At 43.6% G+C, this 20,235-nt stretch overlaps 1 protein-coding gene across 3 annotated transcripts in view; it reads left to right on the forward strand.

The window, feature by feature from the left end:
• The window catches only part of LOC102941784 (synaptotagmin-like protein 2), a 68,251-nt gene that overhangs the window by 31,040 nt on the left and 16,976 nt on the right, over nt 1-20,235 (forward strand). For all 3 annotated transcript variants that reach the window (XM_043522614.1, XM_037909144.2, XM_043522613.1), the window contains 9 exons: nt 680-831; nt 6,512-6,623; nt 8,617-8,710; nt 9,159-9,240; nt 9,832-10,944; nt 12,442-12,540; nt 14,452-14,543; nt 15,322-15,423; nt 19,563-19,732. In XM_043522614.1, the coding sequence (XP_043378549.1) occupies nt 680-831; nt 6,512-6,623; nt 8,617-8,710; nt 9,159-9,240; nt 9,832-10,944; nt 12,442-12,540; nt 14,452-14,543; nt 15,322-15,423; nt 19,563-19,732 (2,016 nt within the window). The remainder of the gene's footprint in view (nt 1-679; nt 832-6,511; nt 6,624-8,616; nt 8,711-9,158; nt 9,241-9,831; nt 10,945-12,441; nt 12,541-14,451; nt 14,544-15,321; nt 15,424-19,562; nt 19,733-20,235) is intronic.

Raw genomic sequence — 20,235 nt, forward strand, 5'->3', positions numbered from 1 at the left:
GAAGTGATTTCTACCTCACAGGAAGGGTTTTTTTGGGGTGGGGTGCGGTGGGAATAACGTTTGTAAAGGAGCCCTGGAGATCCTCCATATGGAAGGCGAAAAGTATTAGTATTATCAGCAGGTTTCCATTTTGGAAATACATTAAAAAAATCCCATGTTAGGCTGGGTTTTAAATAAATAAAAAAAACCCTCTAAGAATATCTGACTTTCACATGCAGAGTGTTTTGGATACTGTGTGAGGTTTTGGATACTTTGTTGAGAAAAAAATTTTTTTTTCTCCTGCTGATAATAGCTCATCTTAATTAATTAGCCTCTTACTCCACTTTTTCATGTTCTCTGTATGTATATATATATCTTCTTACTATATGTTCCATTCTATGCATCCGATGAAGTGGGCTGTAGCCCACGAAAGCTTATGTTCAAATAAATTTGTTAGTCTCTAAGGTGCCACAATTACTCCTGTTCTTTTTGTGTATACAGACTAACACGGCTGCTGCTCTGAAACCGGTGTTGAGAATACTTTGTGAGGCTTTATAAAGTCTCAGTGAGCTCAGTCGGCTGGAGTCAGGGTTCCTACATGACTTCTGGCCAGCATCAGTAAAATATTTGTGAATATAGTGTATTTTTAGTGCATCACTTGTTTGGGGGTTGGTTTTTTTTTTCTTTGTTTGATTTTTAGACGATTACAAGGCTCTCTCAAGGATGAAAAGAAGAAAAAGTTTGTGACTGGTGAATGGTTTAATGAAGTGAAGGCAAAACGTTTTCAAGAGGAATTAGAGGGGTCAGACCTGCTTCGAGCATCCATTAGAAAGAAAAAGGAGAAACCGGAAAGTAAGTACATTACTGCACATCACTGTGCAATCTGCTGGTAACCAGAAAAGCCCCAGACACTGCATGGTGTGATTCCTAGGTGCCTTTGGGGTACTAGCCTTTGTATACTTGACATTTACATTCCAACAGGGGTTTTGTGAACTGTTTTCAGTACTAGGAAATACAACGATCTGCATTAGGGCTTACAGGTGAGATTTATGCTGCTGCAGAGATCAAGAGCACTTGATCCCTGTTTTGGGGAAGTAGTTAGGACTAAATGGTCCATAGTACCTGACTTGGATCCTCAGCACTGGGCTGCTGTTAACCATAAAAATGCAGCCTCAATAAACTGGGTCCAAAGGCCCCACAGGAAATCCATTTAGAAATGGCTTAGTTAGTGTGCCTTCTCCAGACACAGCTAGTGGGGACCAGAGGCAGGTGGCTTGTGCTGAAGACCTTCTGTTTTACTACAACCTGAAAATGTGCTTTACTGTTTCTGGTGTGATTTCACTTTGACTGAGTAGTGAGAATGGGAATAATGTACTGTATTCTGTTTGTTAGATAGACCGAGGAAACCCAAGATTAGTGGCATGGTTTCTCCCCACCTCACCATCCCTGCTTATTAAATTATGGGTTTTTGTAAGGTATTTATTCCTCTAGTGGCTTGAGATCAGGGCCCCATAACACAATGCATATCAAGAGACAGTCCTTGCCCTGAAGAGTTTACAGTCTAAATCTACAGTTATGTATGCAGTAAATGTAATGTCAGTGTGAGTTAGGACCAGCTTATCCTCTCCACTTCCCCAATTAGAGGGGACAGAGTCCTGGTGCTTCTCGGCTCAGTGGAGATGAGTGCTTCCTCCTTGGCATCATTCCTCTCTTTCCCTCAACCCTGAAGACACTTTGGTGCCCGGCAGGGCTCAGATGTGTGAGGGGTGGGCTGGAAGTGATGGCTGCTCTTCATGGCATTGTTCCCCCCCACTTCAGTCCCGTGGGACTCTACAGAGCACAGTAAGTCAGCACTGTGGCCATCACTATTACCTTGCTAAGGTTCCTCCTCCAGGATGTGAACCATCCCTCAGAGGGATTTGTGGGGTTCAGATGGCAAGGAGGGAGCTGGAAGGGAGTTGCCTCAGGGCTTCCATATGGATGGCTGCCTCCTTCCTCGTGCTCTCTGCCACTTCTGCTGGAGGGGGAATCCTTGCCCCTCTAACAAGAGAATGACAAGGCAACTCGGCAGGTCTAGTCACTTACAAGGGAACAACAAAGTATGCTGAGGCAGTGCTGAAAATGTCTGACTAGCACCAAGGCAAGGGTGTGTCTGGGACCATGCACTAATTCCAAGATGCACTGTAGTTCATTTGACACGCATGTATAAATTTATCATTGTATATGGAACAGAACAAATCTCCTATGACTGCTAAGGGCAGTTAAGAGAATAGTGTGGCCCTTTGTGAGATGGGTAGGGCTATGCATTGAGTCCAAATATAACCAGCCTGCATTTGGCACTTTTTACTGAACACTTGTGGGAAAATAATACTGGGGATGATTCACATCCAGTTCTGATGAATATGAGCCAAGTAAGACTAGGCAGAAACGCTGTGGGACTGTATGCCAGTCTTGTGCAATCTGCAGATTTAATTATTTCGCTAGGGTGGGAAATCACAGATATACAGACATGCCTGATTAATTATTGGCTCCAGCAGATTCCAGGAAGCCATGGTCCTGATGGCAATCTTTGATTAGAGCTGCCAGGGTCTTCGGTGATATACTTGCGCTTTGCTCTTTTGCAGAACCCAGGTTGTCACCTTCCAATTTTTCGAAATTATCTATAGTGTTGCTCCACCTGACTTCATATCCACCTACTCTCCATCCTGGGCTCCTTATGCATTTCCTTCTTGATACGCTCCAGGAGAGGGGGTTGCTCTTTCCTTTGTGCTATTCCAACATCCCTAGCAACAGCGGAGTTTGGACCCCAAAGGAAAAGTGCCATAGACTACATGTGTCTTGTACTTTTCCAAGTCGAGGTTCTCTCGTCTCACTTCATAACAATGCTCAGAGCTTTACAACAGGATTCAGAGCCCTAGACTCATGGAAGCATTGCACTAATCTTGTTAAATGAACACCTACCTCTTCCAATCAGACTTAAGAACTGACGGCAGGGTGAGCAGTTCTGATCTCCAGAGGCAAAGGATAAAGGTTGGCAAGACAGCAATTGAACGCCCTTATCTCGCCGATTTCAGACTCCACAAAGGCTGTGTCTTTGCTTGTGTGTTTTGAGCAGTGTGATCAATATTTGTTTAAACAGGACATTGCAAATGCTGCTAAACTTTCATATTGTGTATTATTGTGGTTAGACTTTGCCCTTTCTTCCTTCTCCCATTTTCTTTCTTCCCCTTCCTCCTTGTTTCTCTTTCTAATCTGCAACTGATTTCAAATCACTGAAGCAGCATATGACTTTATTATTTCCAAATAGAATTTCTCCTATTAACCTTCCCACTGCCATTCTATAGGTTATAGGTCAGGCACTGGAGCCATTATTTCTACTAAAGGCTTCTTTTAGTAGTAGCCAGATGCTAAATTCCCCTCTCAGATTACTGTGTATTAATGTATTAGCCAATTGCTCTCAGCTGTAAGTGGCAAACAGTGATCTCACCAACACTGGTGTGATTCCGTTGTTGATGAAGTTACACCAGAATAACTCTGGTGTCATTGAGAGCAGAACCTGGTCCATGCAAGTAAGTAGGACTAGACTTTCTCAGAATGGGACATACCCTACGGCTTATGTGGAGTCTGAAATCAGTGAGATAAGGGCATTCAATTGCTGTCTTGCCAACCTTTATTCTTCCCTCTGGAGATCAGAATTGTTCACCCTGCCATCAGTTCTTAAGTCTGATTGGAAGAGGTTCATTTAACAAGAATCTTGTTCATTTAACAAGATTAGTGCAATGCTTCTATGAGTCTAGGGCTCTGAATCCTGATTTAAAGCTCTGAGCATTGTTTATTAAGAGAGAAGAGAGAACCTCTACTTGGAAAGGTCCTACCCAGCTGGACACTGAAGTCCCTTCTATCCTTAGCTGCTACCAAAGGGAAATAGAAGAGGAAATTTTTAAAGTCTAAAAAATTCCTAACAGCCCTACTACAAGCAGAGTTTGGACGCCAAAGGAAAAGTGCCAGAGACTCTATGTAGTTCTCTGGGGACTTTCAGTATTGCTGTTCGACATGGAAGATGCTCTGATACTGTGGTGATTGGCAGCAGCATAAAGCCCTGAAGGAGACAGACTATATATAGCTATATATATTATAGCTTGGCATTTAGTGAATTTCCCAGGTCCTGGAGATAACTAGTTTTTAAATCCTGGGAGGAATGTGATGGTAAGTGTGTGCCTACAGTCAGCTGTTTTAGCTTATTCTCAGACTAGGGAATTTCATTAATTTATTGATAACTTCTTTGTTCTTTATCCTGTGACAATCAATATATGACAAACAAACAAAACACCTACTTGAGCAGCCAGTTCTTTTCCCTGCCAATGCAGGATGGTTCCCTATAGTACAATTTCATCTTGTGTCAAATGCAGGTCTGTATTTTAACACAATAAGGAAAGGATAGCTGATGTAGCAGTTGAAGCATTAGAGCCATATGATTAAGCCATACCTATGTATTTTTCTTTTAAAGAAATAGCTAGGCAAGCTAAACTGGTTGAACAACTGTTAATTCAGTGTGGAACTTGCCTCTCACTGTATCTGTTCTTAAAGTTACCAAGGCCACTTTACTGGCTTTCATGGGTTATAATACCCTGACAACCTGTCTGTAATTAAAAAAAACAATTATGACTGTTGATTTGAGGGAGAAATCTAGATGGTCGGTATGAGAATACATGAAGACCTCAGAGTCCTCAGCTGGCAACAGTGCGAATATAATGCGATAGGTTTCATTGTGAGTTGCAAAGTGAATGCAACTGTAGTTGTCGAGGCCTCTCATGGCTTAAATAGGCCAAGTATAAATGTGAGAGGTTTTTGTGTTTGCCCCCTCTCCTTCTGGTTCCAGAACAGTAACCTGTTTGTGTCTTGCTATCTCAGGTGCAAGAATTTTAGGGTGGAGGAGGAGGAAGCTCTTGCTTCTGCCCATCGGGCTGGTTTTACATACACTGCTTGTCATTTGCCAGTTCTCAGCATGTGCCCAGCCAACAGGAGACTTCTTACCACGTCACAGCTCTGTGGCTTTTCTTGGTACATTTAAATGCTACTACTTGTGCCGTTCTCTGAAAAAAGATTATGTAAAAATGGAGAGACACGGTGGGTGAGGCTACACGGCACTGCATGTGTAAAAATGGCACATTCTTACCTACACGGAGCAGGCCACTGAATGTGGTTTATATCTGCTCACGTTATTCCTGTAAGAATGGCAGAACCACATCCTCTCTAGGAAAGTTCTGGTTTGCGCATCACCAACAGAACCGTTGTTTAAATTCCAATTGCGGGGGCCTTATTCTGCCCTCATTTACACCTGTGCAACCCAGATGAAGACAACAGAGTTACATAGTTGCAGGTGAGGATAGAATTTGGCCTGCAGAATCTTTGACATGTGATAATGCACAGATTTTTCAGATCTTAGGAATGTAGGTGTTGCCAAATTGGCTTGGATAGTCATCCACCTGGTCCAGTGATTGGTCTGACAGTGAACAGCGCCAAATGCTTCCAAGGAAGGTGCAATAATCCCAGTGGATGCAGTAAGCAGCTGTATCATAACCTGTCCATAGAGAGTTTCTGTGCTGTTTGACCCACGTCTTTGCAAACCAATAGCTGAACAGCCAAGGATACCACATTTTGTAATGTGGTATATCGGGCCTTTGAACAGGAACCCTTGCATGGTCTGTTTCATACAATATAATCTAAAGAGTGCTGGCAGGTTTAGTAACAGGTACATTGTCTCTGTGCAATAGACCTTGCTGGCTGGTGAATAAATATATTAAGATACCAAGCAGCTTCTATTGCTCAGAACAAGTTGACTTTTTCATCCCTGTTTGAGAGTTTAACCTTTTTGTTGTACAGTAGATATATTTGACAGTTGAGTTTCTAAGGCAGCTTTTGTACCCTGACATGTTGCTTTAAATGTTACTGTCTTCTCTTGTTTTTTTTCCTGTCAGTTGGTTCAGTAAAACTCAGAAGACACAGTTTAGCCCTGTGCCAGTACAAACAATAGGGATCTCCTTTTATTAACTCGATTGGCCACCTCCTCTGTTTGCCAAGATCAGATGACTTTGAGTCAAAACAGGAAATAGCTGAATTCAAATCCTGGAATGGATTAACTTTATTCACCACCACTGCAGTGTTCTGTTAAGGTTTATAGCTGGTTTGACTGCTTCTGTCATTAGTAGAGTTGTTAGCCAGGTCTGTTTACGCTGACAAATCACGGGGGACTGGGACATGCTTTTGACAATGCTGCTTTTGAAAGGTGTGTGTGTGTGTGTGAGTGTGTGTGTGTCGGTCCACCCCCATTGAAACTGGCAGATCTTTTGAGCGAGAGTGTGGGAGTGGAGAGCCGGCCAGCCTGCCTCTCTATCAATTACCCTGAGTTAATTTCACAGTTTAGCTCTGGTATGAATCATTTAACAAGTGTTTGCTTGCACCAAAATAAAACATAGCGGCTGTCACAGTTTTAATTAAATGTCATTTCCCAATCCCCTCTGTTATATAATAGATGAACCTAATGAACACATCCGGCAGAGCCTGGAAGGCAGAGCAGCTTCACTGCCATCAGACGCAACCAGGCCTCTCTTCGCTGAACTCACTCCTGACTTGGGAGCCGAGAGGTAACTGACAAAGGACAACAGTTTCAGTGCTGCATATTGGCTGCACAGACTTTCCATTATTGTTCATGAAAATTAAACGTAACAAGCAAGATCCCGGTTCTTTAACTGAGCTTTTGGTTACTAAGGGATATCTTTAACAATTCTTTGAAAAGTATTTTGATATTTAACCTCCCTTAATAAATGTCTGGTAATGTGTTTATTCCATCAAGGCTTTTCTTGCATGATTTGATAGGGGGCCAGCAAAAAGGCAGCAATGGCCAATCTCAGAATATTATTGATAACTTTTCAGATAAATGGTGGTTTTATATTGGTTTAACTTTTTGCAGCTGAGCATCATTAACAAAAGAAGCTGTTTTGGGAACATTGCTCATTTCTTGGCAGTTCCTTGCCACCCCTTTAACAATTCAGTATGTCTCATCGAAGCTTGATTGGGCAAAAATACTCCATCAAAGTACAAGCAAAGTGGTGACTGCCTTAGTATTAATAAGCTCTGGATAAACCATTAAAATATTTGCATTTCTGTTTGTTGCTCCCATCTCATTTGCATTTCGGTCAGCAAAATAAAAAATCATTCTTAGAAACAGGAAGGCAATGAATTGTTAAACATGTAGCACAATGATGCAGCCATGCTCAATTCAGTTTATCAGGCAGATTGTTTAATAAAGGACACAGTCTAAAAGCATTTCCTTGCAGAAGGATGTTCTCTGTGTACTTTCTTTGCCAGTACAGAAGTTCTCTAAATTTCAATTGGGGCAAATCCTCAGGGTTTTACTCTGTTTTTCCTGGTCCTCGTTTGGGCAAAAGTCCCCTGGGAGTCAAACCTGAACACTTGAATTGCTGTATTGGATCTGACTAGCAGTCAGGAAGTTCACCATGCTGTCTTTGACGTTGGCCAGAACTGTCCAAGAAAGGGGCAAGCAATCACATAGCCTGGTCATGGGGAAGCTTCTTCCTAACCTGCAGGCAGTTAGCAATTGACTTATTCCTTGAAGCATTTGTATTCCATAGGATTTGTTTTTATCCTGTCCAATATAATTGTGGCTGTTCTCATTGTCTGTATAAATTTCTAAACCCCACTAAGCTTTTGGACTGAAATGAGGAAGAACTTGGGATCCAATCATAGCCAGTGCCTCCCAGAACCAGGTCTAGAAGGGCCTCCTTCTCCTGTGCAGAAAAGGTCATCTGCCTCTCTGGCAGCATTATGTCTGGAGAGCCATGTCTGAGCAGCAGATTGCACTGGCTGGGCTGGGAAGGAGTGGGCATTGAGGGGTGGGAGGAAATACACGTTGATGCCTCCATTTAAGACGAGGTTTCAGGAAAGTTTTCAGCTAGGAAAGGCACGGCAGGGTGACTCCATTGAAGTCTCACTGCCAGGTGGTAGGGAGGGACGGAGGGCTAGCTGACAAAGACCAGTGCAGTGGCATTAGGCCTTCTCACAGATGGCTCTGGTCTCCTGTGACTCCTCAGGACACAGCTAGGAAATATGAGGGTCTTAGGAGATGGACCCACCATCTGTTCTGCATCAGTGCCAATCCTACCCCTCCGATGGAACATATCAGGAAGGAGATTCCACTGGAGGAATCTCCATAGTTTTTTATTCCCTCAGGTTTTCCCGCAGAAGGGGAAAATTTGACCCCATGGAAACCTGGGGATTTATCCCTCTATTTTTACTGAGAGACGTCTCTAGAGGCCCTATTGACTGGAATGGGTGAGTTGTCAGTATAACCCAGAGTCGAGGGTCAGGCTCTTTATCATGCACCAAGTCATTCCAAATGCTTATGAAGGAAATAAATGAAGCCACTGATTCTAGATAATCTGAGCAGAGAGGTGTCAGCATAAGCAGACACACTATGAAAGTAACAAAAGTAGCTCAACAGAACTGAGCAGGCGTGAAAGAAGGTTAGGTCACCCTGAAAAATCTCCCCACAAAATGTGCCTTCACATTAGGTGTTGGAATCTACATCTTTGCTAAGGCATCTCTCATCTTCTGCAGATCCAGTACAACTGCTTTGGATTCTTCAGAGGAACATAAAACCTGGCCAAAGCCAAAACCAAGACATGTCATACTGCCACCCTCATCAAATGAGGTAGTGTACACGCAACCTCTATATTTTGCTTGATTATCCTTGGGGTCGGTATGTAGCCTATGCCAATTGCTACCGGCTTAGCGAGCGACCTGAAGGGCTCCAAAGGCTGCTTGGTGTTTATGCTGAGATACAAGACAATGTCTTTCCAGTTTTTATAGTGTTTAAGGCCAGAAGGGACCACCCAATCATCTAGTCTGACCTTGTATCACAAATTACTAAGCCGCACCCAGCTTTCCCTGTATTGAGCCCAATAACCTAGACTAGACTAAAGTATTAAAGCCCTCTGGAGACTAAACGATTATGTGCCATAAGCAGAGAACAGGATGTACTGAGGTGCACCAATGCCTGACTCCTCTACAATGGAAATTGAATAGAAAATTGATCTGGTGAGAGAGACCCAGATGTTTTGCCAGTTCATATACACTGATGGGGTTTATTTTCCCTGCAGAGATGGAGTGTAAATGATGTCTCGCCAGGAGAGAGCAACGCTGGAATAGGTACAACAGACAACTGGCAGCTGTCTGAAAAAGGTAGGGGTTTTTTGTTGTTTATTCAGCAATATGACTTTTATTATGCAGCATAGAAGGCATCTAGGTACAAAGCATTGTTTGGTATATATGATGAAGGGCAGTTCTTACCTCAGCACCTAGGAATGGGTTTCCTGAAACGCACAAACATTAACCCTCTAGCACATTATGTCAAAGACAGGAAGCAGGGAGAGAAACCCTATGACTAAATCTTCTTTTGGATCCCCCAGTGTGTCATATGTTGTCTGTTTGGCTTGTAAACTCCTCAGGGTAAGGACCGGTCTTCTGTCTCTTGAACAGCACTAAGCACGCTGTTAGGGCATCACAAATAGTGCATATGAATAATATCTAAATAGGGTCAAAGCCGTGATAGCAGTGCTGCTTACCTTGCCTCACGGGGACAAACTAGAGCTGGGTGGGTTTTTGAATTTTTTGTTTTTGAAACTTCAATATTTGAGGGCAGGGGAAAGGGGAGGGAAGGAATGCTGGGCACTTCTCCAAAATTTTCTCCCTTTCTTTTTAATCAGCTGTAGCACCTTCTGGTGAGGTTTTGTTTGAGCTCTTGGAATAGGCTGTGAATGTTTGTTTTTGTAGGTCATGATGTACCTCCATTGCCTGCCAAGCTCTCAGAAGAGGACATGGTTCAGTCCAGCTATTCTTCTGGGGTGGAGGTTCCTGATGTGCTCAGTGGCACCCCAGCAATGCAGAAAGCTCCCCCCATAGACACTAATATTGCCAGCAAGATACCAGTCAAGAGGAAAGCAAGCAAAGGCCTGTTCAGGTCAGAGACTCTTGTGAATCCCACAGAGCAGATGGAGGGCAGTCACGCAAAGAGAGAGTCACTTAAAAGCTCAAAATCTCTGTCTGGAGAGGAAGACAACAATCTGGTTCTGAAGCAAGGAGCCAACTATACCATCTCTTCCATGAGCCATAAAGATGAGGAAATCGGCCTAGATCATGAACAGTTCAAGAACCTGAGGAGCTTTTGGGAGAAAGGTGCTGATACCATAGTAGCAGGTAATGTTTCAGAAGAGTCCTTTGAAAAGCCCAGCGTGGTAGAGTCAAATGGGAGACCGTTCATATTGAGTCGCTCTCTCTCTGTACAGTCTAATCAAAGCCAAAATGGTGAAGAAAAGTCCAATGTCTCCATGAAAACCAGAATTCCCTACAAAAGAACAGTAACCTTCTCCTCTAGTGAAGATGAACCGTGCTACATAGCCCATTCAAGGAAGGTCTCGGCCTCCTCTATGGCCAGGTCTACATATGGCAAGAGCAAAGGGGTTGTGCCTGCTAGAAATGATTCATTGACTGAAAGTAATGGGAGGCAGGAGGAGGAGAGAAAGGCCCAACGCTGCTTGAGGAGATCCAAACTGCCTGTGCGAGTGCCTTCGATCAAAATAGAATCGCCCACGAAAGAGGGGCCCAGCAGCACATTTGAACCAGAAACGCCTGCCGATGAGTATGTCATGCCTGAAGAAAGCAGGCGCAAAGTGGACTCATTGGCAAGTAGGATTCAGATATTAATAGAACCTGTACATTCAGACAGTGATAGGGATAAAAGGTCTGATTTGGGCGTTCAAGAAAACATGGAAACTAATGGAGAGCTGCCTGAGGCCAAGACACGTGAGCCTGCAGAAAACCTAATGTCCAAGGAACCAGCCACGGAGAGAGAAGCGATTCAAGGAACTGACTCAGCTGTATTCTCAGGTATTGAGAACTCCAACTACATCCCCAATGAAGTCCTAACAAGTAGGTTTTTTTCCTACTTCCCTGCATATTCTCTTCCTGATGGCCCTTTTTCTCTCCCCCTTTACTTCCTGCATAAAGTTTTTGTGCTTATGAAATGTGCCAGGATAACAGCTTTGGAGACTCACAAGTCCTCTGTTTGGCCACAGGTTTGTTGTAGAATGGGCAATAGTATTGAACACTTCCCTCACATCATCCCACCAATGGACCTAATCTCTGACTTGGAGTCACCTAATTTGTGGATGAGGACAGTTCAGTCTGTCTGCTCACTCCACTCCCTCTCTCTCTCTGGAGGCTGCCATTAGAGAGCTTTTACCCAGAGATTTCATGTTAATTCGGTACCCAGCGGGATGCAAGTCCTTGTGTAAGGCCTTTGGGTTTATTACAGGAAACTTTTGTTCTTCCCATTGAAGTGTTACTAGAAATATCAGACACCAGGCGCCTAATTTAGTGCGGTGGTTATTTGGACTTTTTGCTTTGGTGATATGGAGGAATTGGATTGAGGCCACCAAAGAGTGTTCAGATGCTAATGACTTTTGAGCATTTCTCAGGCCTCCAAGATTTTATCCACAATTAAACTTGTGCACAAAATTGCAGCCACAACTAATTGCACTGCCATTCTTCATCTCTCTGGATTTTTATACCCTGCTCCTCCTCATGGTAATGTTGCTTTGCTATAGCTAACTGCCTGAGGTGTGAGTTTGCCCCCCAGCAGCACCCATTGAGGCATGTAAGGAAAATGAATTGTGCCAGCGTGTAATGGAAGGTGGAAAAACAGTACTTGCAATACTGGAGCTGTTTTTCTTAAAACGTGGGCTGGCTTCCTATGGACAGAAGTGGAAGGCTCCCTAGCCACCTTCTACTTTTATCATGGCCTAGAACAGTACCAAGTTAGGATCTAGTTAAAAACATTTTCTTTATACTTCACCTACCCTTATTTTCAAGTATTGTTGCTACGTCATGGCTTAGTCCCTATTTCTCCCAACATAGAAATGCCGAATTGCACTTTCAGTTAATAGAAGTGTTCGATGTAGGTACCAGGCAATTTTTCAAAGATATATTTAAATTTCTTTGTCTACATGTTGTTATCACAGGAATGAGCCTGCCAGGTGGTGTGAGTTGTGTGGGAAGCTTTGTGCCTGTGATGGTCTATTTTGGGGTCTAGATTAATCTTTTATCGTTTGCCTTTTCCATGATGGAGATACATTTTTGTTTTGTTTTGCGGGAGATTTTTCAAAGGCACAAATGGCTGTTAGATGCCTGCCTCCCACTGAAAGTCAATGAGAGTCAAGTGCCTAAACTGCCGTGTGTGCTTTTCAATCTCCTCCTTTATTTGATCCAGTTAGTGTCCTAGATATTTAATTAACATGCCGATGGTGAGACCCACAAGCCCTCGATCTATTTCTTCTTTTTATTCATTTGCTTATTTTGGTACTTTGGTGTTTAATTTTATTTCAGAAGAAGGCGGGGATCAATCCCCTGTTGCCATGGCTCTGGCACGAGCGAATAGCATTAATCTAGCCAAGAGCGTGGTGAACATTTACACAACCAGTGAGAGTGAGTAATGTCTGTCTTTCCTCTTTTTTTTACGTTTTCATAAGCTCATACTTTCGGCCTGGATCTTGCAGCCATTGGGTTCTTGTACGGGGACTAAGCAAAGAATGTTTCATCATCAAATTAGAAAGCTGATTCACACCCAGTAAACTTCTAACCAAATTGATGTTTATCTTTGGCTTGTCATACATTCTTCTAGGTGAAATCTTGGGAGCTTCAGGGGGTTGGTGAAAAGGCCATAACTTGGCTGTCTGTGCACTGCAGTCCAATCAGTGGCATAATGGGGTTGGGACTATGGCAGAATGTGGATCTGCTGGCTGCAGTTTCTGTGTTGGGAGAGGCTGGAAGAGGTGATGCTGCAGTAGTGGTTCTAGACTGGCTGCACGAGGTCCCTACACGCTGCACAACTCAGTTATTTGGCCTTTGCACAGAGGATCAGGATTTCAGCCTCTATTTTAAGATTGCTATGGAGTTTTGTTCAGAGCCATAAGCCCTGAAGATAGCAAAACCAACTATGTAGTGTTGTTTTGATGTAATTTGTTTGCAAAATAATAAACCTGGAGGGAGGGTTGGAATCAGCAGCTTATTGTGTTTACTCCAGTTTAGAGGTAAAAATGACATGTAGGTTTCCATACTACTGAGAGGGTGCTTGGGCCCTTTGATCATTGTAGCTTGGTGGGGTGTATTGGCCTTCATGACTGAAATGTTTTGTGTGGTATAATCTTAAAATCAAGCCCATTGTTTCAGAAAGGGGTTAGTCATTGGAAAGAGAAGTTAAGGATCAAATCGATTTTATTTAACTTGGTTGTTTAAATGCCTAACCCTCTTTTTAATGTGGTACATTTTTAAAACACAACAGGCTTTTCCCCCCCCCACCCTTGTTTGTTTAATTTTGGAGTTTGGATCTTCCCCCTGAGATGTTGCCACATATTCTGAAAAACCAGCTAGTCAGTGCCAACGCTGTAACTGTGGGGGTTTTTTAATGTGAATAAGAATCTGTGCATACCATGTATTTGAAGACTGACCAAAATCTCAGGACCAAGTTTTGCTCCAAGTTACACCAGTGTAAAGCAGGAGGAACTGAGTAAAGTCAGTGAAGTTTCCCTGATTTACACTAGTTGACTGGGAGCAGAACTTGTCGTTAGATGTTCGTGACCAACATCACTCTTCTTAACAATAATGAAGAAGTGAGATGACTTTCCCCCCATATCTCATGCAGCATCAAGATCAAATTAGATCATAATAATGAATTTGATAACTTATGATCTGATTCAAAGCCCACTGAAATCAATGGGATTCTTCCGATGGATTTCAGTGGGCTTTGGATCAGGTACCTACATAACTGCAAAGAGAAAGCTGGATTCAAAATAAGCATCTGTCTGTTTTTATCAAAAGTATTGAAAGGAGAGTGTATACAACTCCTAAATTGTAGGCACAAATACTTAGTGTTTTTTGCAAACCGTGAATGCTGTATGCAATACACTGAGATGAAAATATCAATAATTTTGTTTTTGTGTTTATATTCTATCATAAATTAACAAGGAGATAAACTGTTGTTGTTCAGACTGAAGACAGTAAGTGACACACAATTCTTTAGGCTAATATTTAAATTAAATTAGCCACTAGAGGGAGTTTACACACTCTGAAAAATATAATGAAAACTCGTTGAAATACTTTTTAGCTAACTTTTCTGAGCTATTTTCAGGGATACAATTCAACTTTATAGGGCTAAATTCAGCTGTGAAGTAAGTGGGTAGAACTCCAGTGACTTCCAAGATCATTTCCCTAGGTCATCCCAAGCCCTATGTACAGTATATGCCACAGTTAATGGAAACTGGTTCTGTCTTCATTATGTTTTCCTGCCTCAGCCTATAGGACAACTTGTTGCCTTTTTTCCCCCATTTGTGCCTACAGCGTACAATAAGCCGCAAATGATAACTCATCAACTTCTTGAGCCCCAACGAACCAAAGAGCTGAGCAGATCTTCCCCTGTCCTTCTATCTGAGGTAGGGGTGTGCGTGTAGCCCAAACTCCACCAACTTTAACATGAATAACATGTTTAACATCTCAGTAAAATACATGGTTGCAAATGCTCTCTTTAAGTGTTGATTGAACCATAAACTCTGGAGATGACACTGGAGCACTCCCAGGGCTGGCCTTATGGGGCGCTGTGGTCAGTGGGGCACTGTGGTCAAGAAGCAAGGAGCAGGGCAGGCCCAGGGTGCGAGGCCACAGAAGGGAGCTTGGGGCAACGGGGTGGGGAAGGCAGCGAGTGCCGGGTGGGGAGCCTGGGGAGGCAGTGAGGATAGGGGGTGGGGTGGGGTAGGGAGGCAGTGGGGGCTGGGCGGGGGGAGCCTGGGGAGGGAGTGGGGCCCTGGGATGACAAAATGCAAGTTTGCTCAGGGTGCCATTTTCCCTAAAGCCAGCCCTGAATAATCCTAAACTAGGCCTTAGGTTTGGGAGATTGAATCAAAAATCCTTTTTAACAGAACTAGTCCTAAAGGATACCCAGAACTTCTCCTTGGTCATTCTCCCCCAAGCCATAACGTTGTGGTGATCTCTTCAGCAAGGGAGATTGCATGCCACTCCATTGGTCGTCAATTAATGATGATCTTTCAGTCAGACAGAGGGAATATCCCTGAGGAGACTCCCTGCACTACATTCCTTTTAAATCTTCTTCTAACCTGCGTCTAATGGGAGTCTGCTGAGCTATTGGTTTTTGTGCATAGTGCTTCAGAGTGCTCGTACCGCAGTGTTTAAAGATGCCTGTTACTTTCTGCACAGACGGAATCGGACACTGCTTCAGAAATCAGCTTCCAGTTTAACAGACACAAAAAGACTCCTAGCATTGGCAGCCACTCCTCTGACATGGCATCAGTCTCTTCGGTAGGTACTTAATGGGCTCATCGTGCTAAAAAGAGGTTTTGCGGTAGGATGCAGTGACGCTGCATTTAGCTCTGGTGCTATGGCACCTGGAGTCTCCCATTATTTCTGGGCATTATGTTATTGTGAGGAGGAGGATTACTGTAGTGATTGTATTTTCTTTTTATTATTTATGCATGTATGTTATAGTTTGTGTCTAGAGGCCCCATCCAAGATCAAGGTCCCATTGTGCTAGGTGTTACGCAAACACAGAATAAGAAACAATCTCTGCTCCAAGCTATTTACTGTCTAAATAGAGAAAACTGACGATGTGGTGAGAAAGGAAGGATTATTACCCTGGTTTTATGGCTGGAGATCTGAGGCACAGATTAAGTGACTTGCTCATGGGCACACAGGACATATGTGACAGAGCTGGGAACCAAACTCCGATCTCCTGAGTCCCAGTCCAGTGCCCCAACAGCAAGACCATCTTTCCGTTGTCAGTAAATTGAAGGGAGTTCAGAGAAGCACAATAAAAGTGGGACTAAGGGAACTGATCTGAGGGAAGATTACATGATCTAAATATATTTAGCTAGGTGAAGAGAGGAGTATGGGGAAGGTATGTTGGGTGGGATTTTTAAAAACTGACCAACTGAGTTCAGGAGCTTTCAACAGGTCTTGTGTGTCTAACTCACTAAGGTGCTTTAGAAAATCCAACTCTAAACTCTCTGCTGGGGTAAGCCAGTGCAGCACCTTATTAGGGCAGTGAATTTGGCTCCAAAAACTGAGAGGAAATATTTAGGGGATTCCTGAGGTGTAATGAAATGAAGTCAAGAAGGGAGAAAGGGGAGGCTGAATAACAGGGAAAACTCCCTATAAAATGGGAGTGAAATATTGCCCAGGGGTGTTGTGAAGGTTAATGACTTGCTTTGTATCCTGCAATGCCATCAACATATGCCTTCAATGAATCGAAGTAATTGGTGTAATAGAACTTACCCCTTTGCTTGTGTTCTATTTCTGCCTAATCACTTGCTCCTATTGAAGGCAATGGGATGGGCTGTGGGGGTTTTTTTGTTTGTTTTTTTTGTTTTTTTAAATGGAGGCCCAAAGCCAGTGAGCATTTGCACAGCAGTGTTTGTGAGTGCAGAAGACTATGTAGGTGTCTAGCTATCCATTTCTCTGTGCAGATGCACAATTTGTACGTGCAGTCCTGGCAACCAGACACACAAAGGAATGTATCTCATGGTACATCAGCTCCTCAGGGCAGGGGTTTTGTCTGCCTCTCTTTTGTACAGCACCATGTACATTGAGAGTGCTTCAAAAATGTAATAACAATGGGGCTAATCCTGAGGTTCTTGCTCAGTTTTTCATCAGTCCTTACTCAGGTAGGGCATTCCCTGGCATCAGTGGGAATCAATCTGAATGAAAAACTGTATAACAGTTGAGTAAGGAACTTTGGGATTTGGCCCAATAACTGTAGATTTACAGGTTCAGAGTAACAGCCATGTTAGTCTGTATTCGCAAAAAGAAAAGGAGTACTTGTGGCACCTTAGAGACTAACCAATTTATTTGAGCATAAGCTTTCGTGAGCTACAGCTCACTTCATCGGATGCATACTGTGGAAAGTGTAGAAGATCTTTTTATACACACAAAGCATGAAAAAATACCTCACCCCACCCCACTCTCCTGCTGGTAATAGCTTATCTAAAGTGACCACTCTCCTTACAATGTGTATGATAATCAAGGTGGGCCATTTCCAGCACAAATCCAGGGTTTAACAAGAACGTCTGGGGGGAGGGGGGTAGGAAAAAACAAGGGGAAATAGGTTACCTTGCATAATGACTTAGCCACTCCCAGTCTCTATTCAAGCCTAAGTTAATTGTATCCAATTTGCAAATGAATTCCAATTCAACAGTTTCTCGCTGGAGTCTGGATTTGAAGTTTTTTGTTGTAATATCGCAACTTTCATGTCTGTAATCGCGTGACCAGAGAGATTGAAGTGTTCTCCAACTGGTTTATGAATGTTATAATTCTTGACATCTGATTTGTGTCCATTTATTCTTTTACGTAGAGACTGTCCAGTTTGACCAATGTACATGGCAGAGAGGCAATGCTGGCACATGATGGCATATATCACATTGGTGGATGTGCAGGTGAACGAGCCTCTGATAGTGTGGCTGACGTTATTAGGCCCTGTGATGGTGTCCCCTGAATAGATATGTGGGCACAGTTGGCAACGGGCTTTGTTGCAAGGATAGGTTCCTGGGTTAGTAGTTCTGTTGTGTGGTATGTGGTTGCTGGTGAGTATTTGCTTCAGGTTGGGGGGCTGTCTGTAGGCAAGGACTGGCCTGTCTCCCAAGATTTGTGAGAGTGATGGGTCGTCCTTCAGGATAGGTTGTAGATCCTTAATAATGCGTTGGAGGGGTTTTAGTTGGGGGCTGAAGGTGACGGCTAGTGGCGTTCTGTTATTTTCTTTGTTAGGCCTGTCCTGTAGTAGGTGACTTCTGGGAACTCTTCTGGCTCTATCAATCTGTTTCTTCACTTCCGCAGGTGGGTATTGTAGTTGTAAGAATGCTTGATAGAGATCTTGTAGGTGTTTGTCTCTGTCTGAGGGGTTGGAGCAAATGAGGTTGTTTCGCAGAGCTTGGCTGTAGACGATGGATCGTGTGGTGTGGTCAGGGTGAAAGCTGGAGGCATGTAGGTAGGAATAGCGGTCAGTAGGTTTCCGGTATAGGGTGGTGTTTATGTGACCATCGTTTATTAGCACTGTAGTGTCCAGGAAGTGGATCTCTTGTGTGGACTGGACCAGGCTGAGGTTGATGGTGGGATGGAAATTGTTGAAATCATGGTGGAATTCCTCAAGGGCTTCTTTTCCATGGGTCCAGATGATGAAGATGTCATCAATATAGCACAAGTAGAGTAGGGGCATTAGGGGACGAGAGCTGAGGAAGCGTTGTTCTAAGTCAGCCATAAAAATGTTGGCATACTGTGGGGCCATGCGGGTACCCATAGCAGTGCCGCTCATCTGAAGGAATACATTGTCCCCAAATGTAAAATAGTTATGGGTAAGGACAAAGTCACAAAGTTCAGCCACCAGGTTAGCCGTGACATTATCGGGGATAGTGTTCTTGACGGCTCGTAATCCATCTTTGTGTGGAGTGTTGGTGTAGAGGGCTTCTACATCCATAGTGGCCAGGATGGTGTTATCAGGAAGATCACCGATGGATTGTAGTTTCCTCAGGAAGTCAGTGGTGTCTCGAAGGTAGCTGGGAGTGCTGGTAGCGTAGGGCCTGAGGAGGGAGTCTACATAGCCACTTTAGATAAGCTATCTATGATCACTTTAGATAAGTGGTCACTATTATCATGGTCACTTTAGATAAGCTATTATCAGCAGGAGAGTGGGTTTGTGTGTGGGGGGGAGGGAGGTGAGAAAACCTGGATTTGTGCTGGAAATGGCCCAATTTGATTATCATACACATTGTAAGGAGAGTGATCACTTTAGATAAGCTATTACCAGCAGGAGAGTGGGGTGGGGTGAGGTATTTTTTCATGCTTTGTGTGTATAAAAAGATCTTCTACACTTTCCACAGTATGCATCCGATGAAGTGAGCTGTAGCTCACGAAAGCTTATGCTCAAATAAATTGGTTAGTCTCTAAGGTGCCACAAGTACTCCATTTCTTTTTGTAGATTTACATGCAAGGAGTTCTGGTAGTCTCAACTTATTTCTTTTCTGAAAAACCCAATGGTGATATTGGGTTAGAATAACAGACAGCTGTCCTGTTGTGTGCTGGGGTAAAATGGCTCATTCGGTCTGCCATGGTCAGGAGACCCAGCTACCCTCATTCTCACAGAGCGCTTTGAGGTCTCAGGATGAAAAAAAAATTCTGTGTCATTTGGTGAATTCAGACATCCAGTACTTAATAGCATGGCCCTGAAAGAGTATTCCCATCTGCACCTGGCCCACACTCCACAAGGACTTGATCCCACAGCCCTTAGTCACATGAATTGGGCCAGTGTTATGTTGGTACCCAGGAGCCAGCTAAGATCAAGTACAGAGTTTTTACAGCGTGTTTTGCTGTGAATGTACTTTAATTGTTGCTTTTCCCAGCATAATGAGGCTGCCTACCTTATTAGCACTAACCTTGTTCTTCTGCCTGGACAGGTAAGTGGTAGCGTTCTCAGCGTCTACAGTGGTGATTTTGGGAGCGTGGATGCACAAGGGACTGTTCAGTTTGCTCTGGATTATGATGAGAAAAACCGAGAATTCCAGATTTGTGTTTCCCAGTGCAAGGACCTGGCAGTGGTGGATGAGAAGAAAGGCAGATCTGACCCGTGAGTGAGGCTTATTTGTTTTGGTTTTATTTCTAAATTGCCTGATCATTTTCCCTAGGGGATTCTTGCTTTACCTGTTTAATGTTTTCTGTTTAGAAATGTATTGGTTTCCTCCCTCCCTCCTCCAGATTTCTCCCGTTGGCTTGGCAGTACTGCCTTACTGGCTGCTAGCCCTGCACTCACTGGAATCGATAAGGGATTTGCCACTGACTTAAATTTGAATGGGATTTTGAAACTTCAGGCCCTGGTCATGACCAGGGCCTGAGCACCTGGAATTCCTGTTGAAGACAGTAGGGGATATGGGTGCCAAAGTTCCCTCTAATTTTTTACATCCATGTGCGGAATGAATTTTGCTATGTGCACCGATATGGTGTTGATGTGTGGCAGGGGTGGGGCTGAGGAGTTTGGAGTGTTGGAGGGGGCTCAGGGCTGTGGCAGAGGGTTGAGGTGCAGCGGGGGATGAGGGTTCCAGCTGGGAGTGTGGGCTCTGGGGTGGGGCCAGG

The sequence above is a fragment of the Chelonia mydas genome, chromosome 9, assembly GCF_015237465.2.
Source record: "Chelonia mydas isolate rCheMyd1 chromosome 9, rCheMyd1.pri.v2, whole genome shotgun sequence".
In the NCBI taxonomy this organism is placed as follows: domain Eukaryota; kingdom Metazoa; phylum Chordata; order Testudines; family Cheloniidae; genus Chelonia; species Chelonia mydas.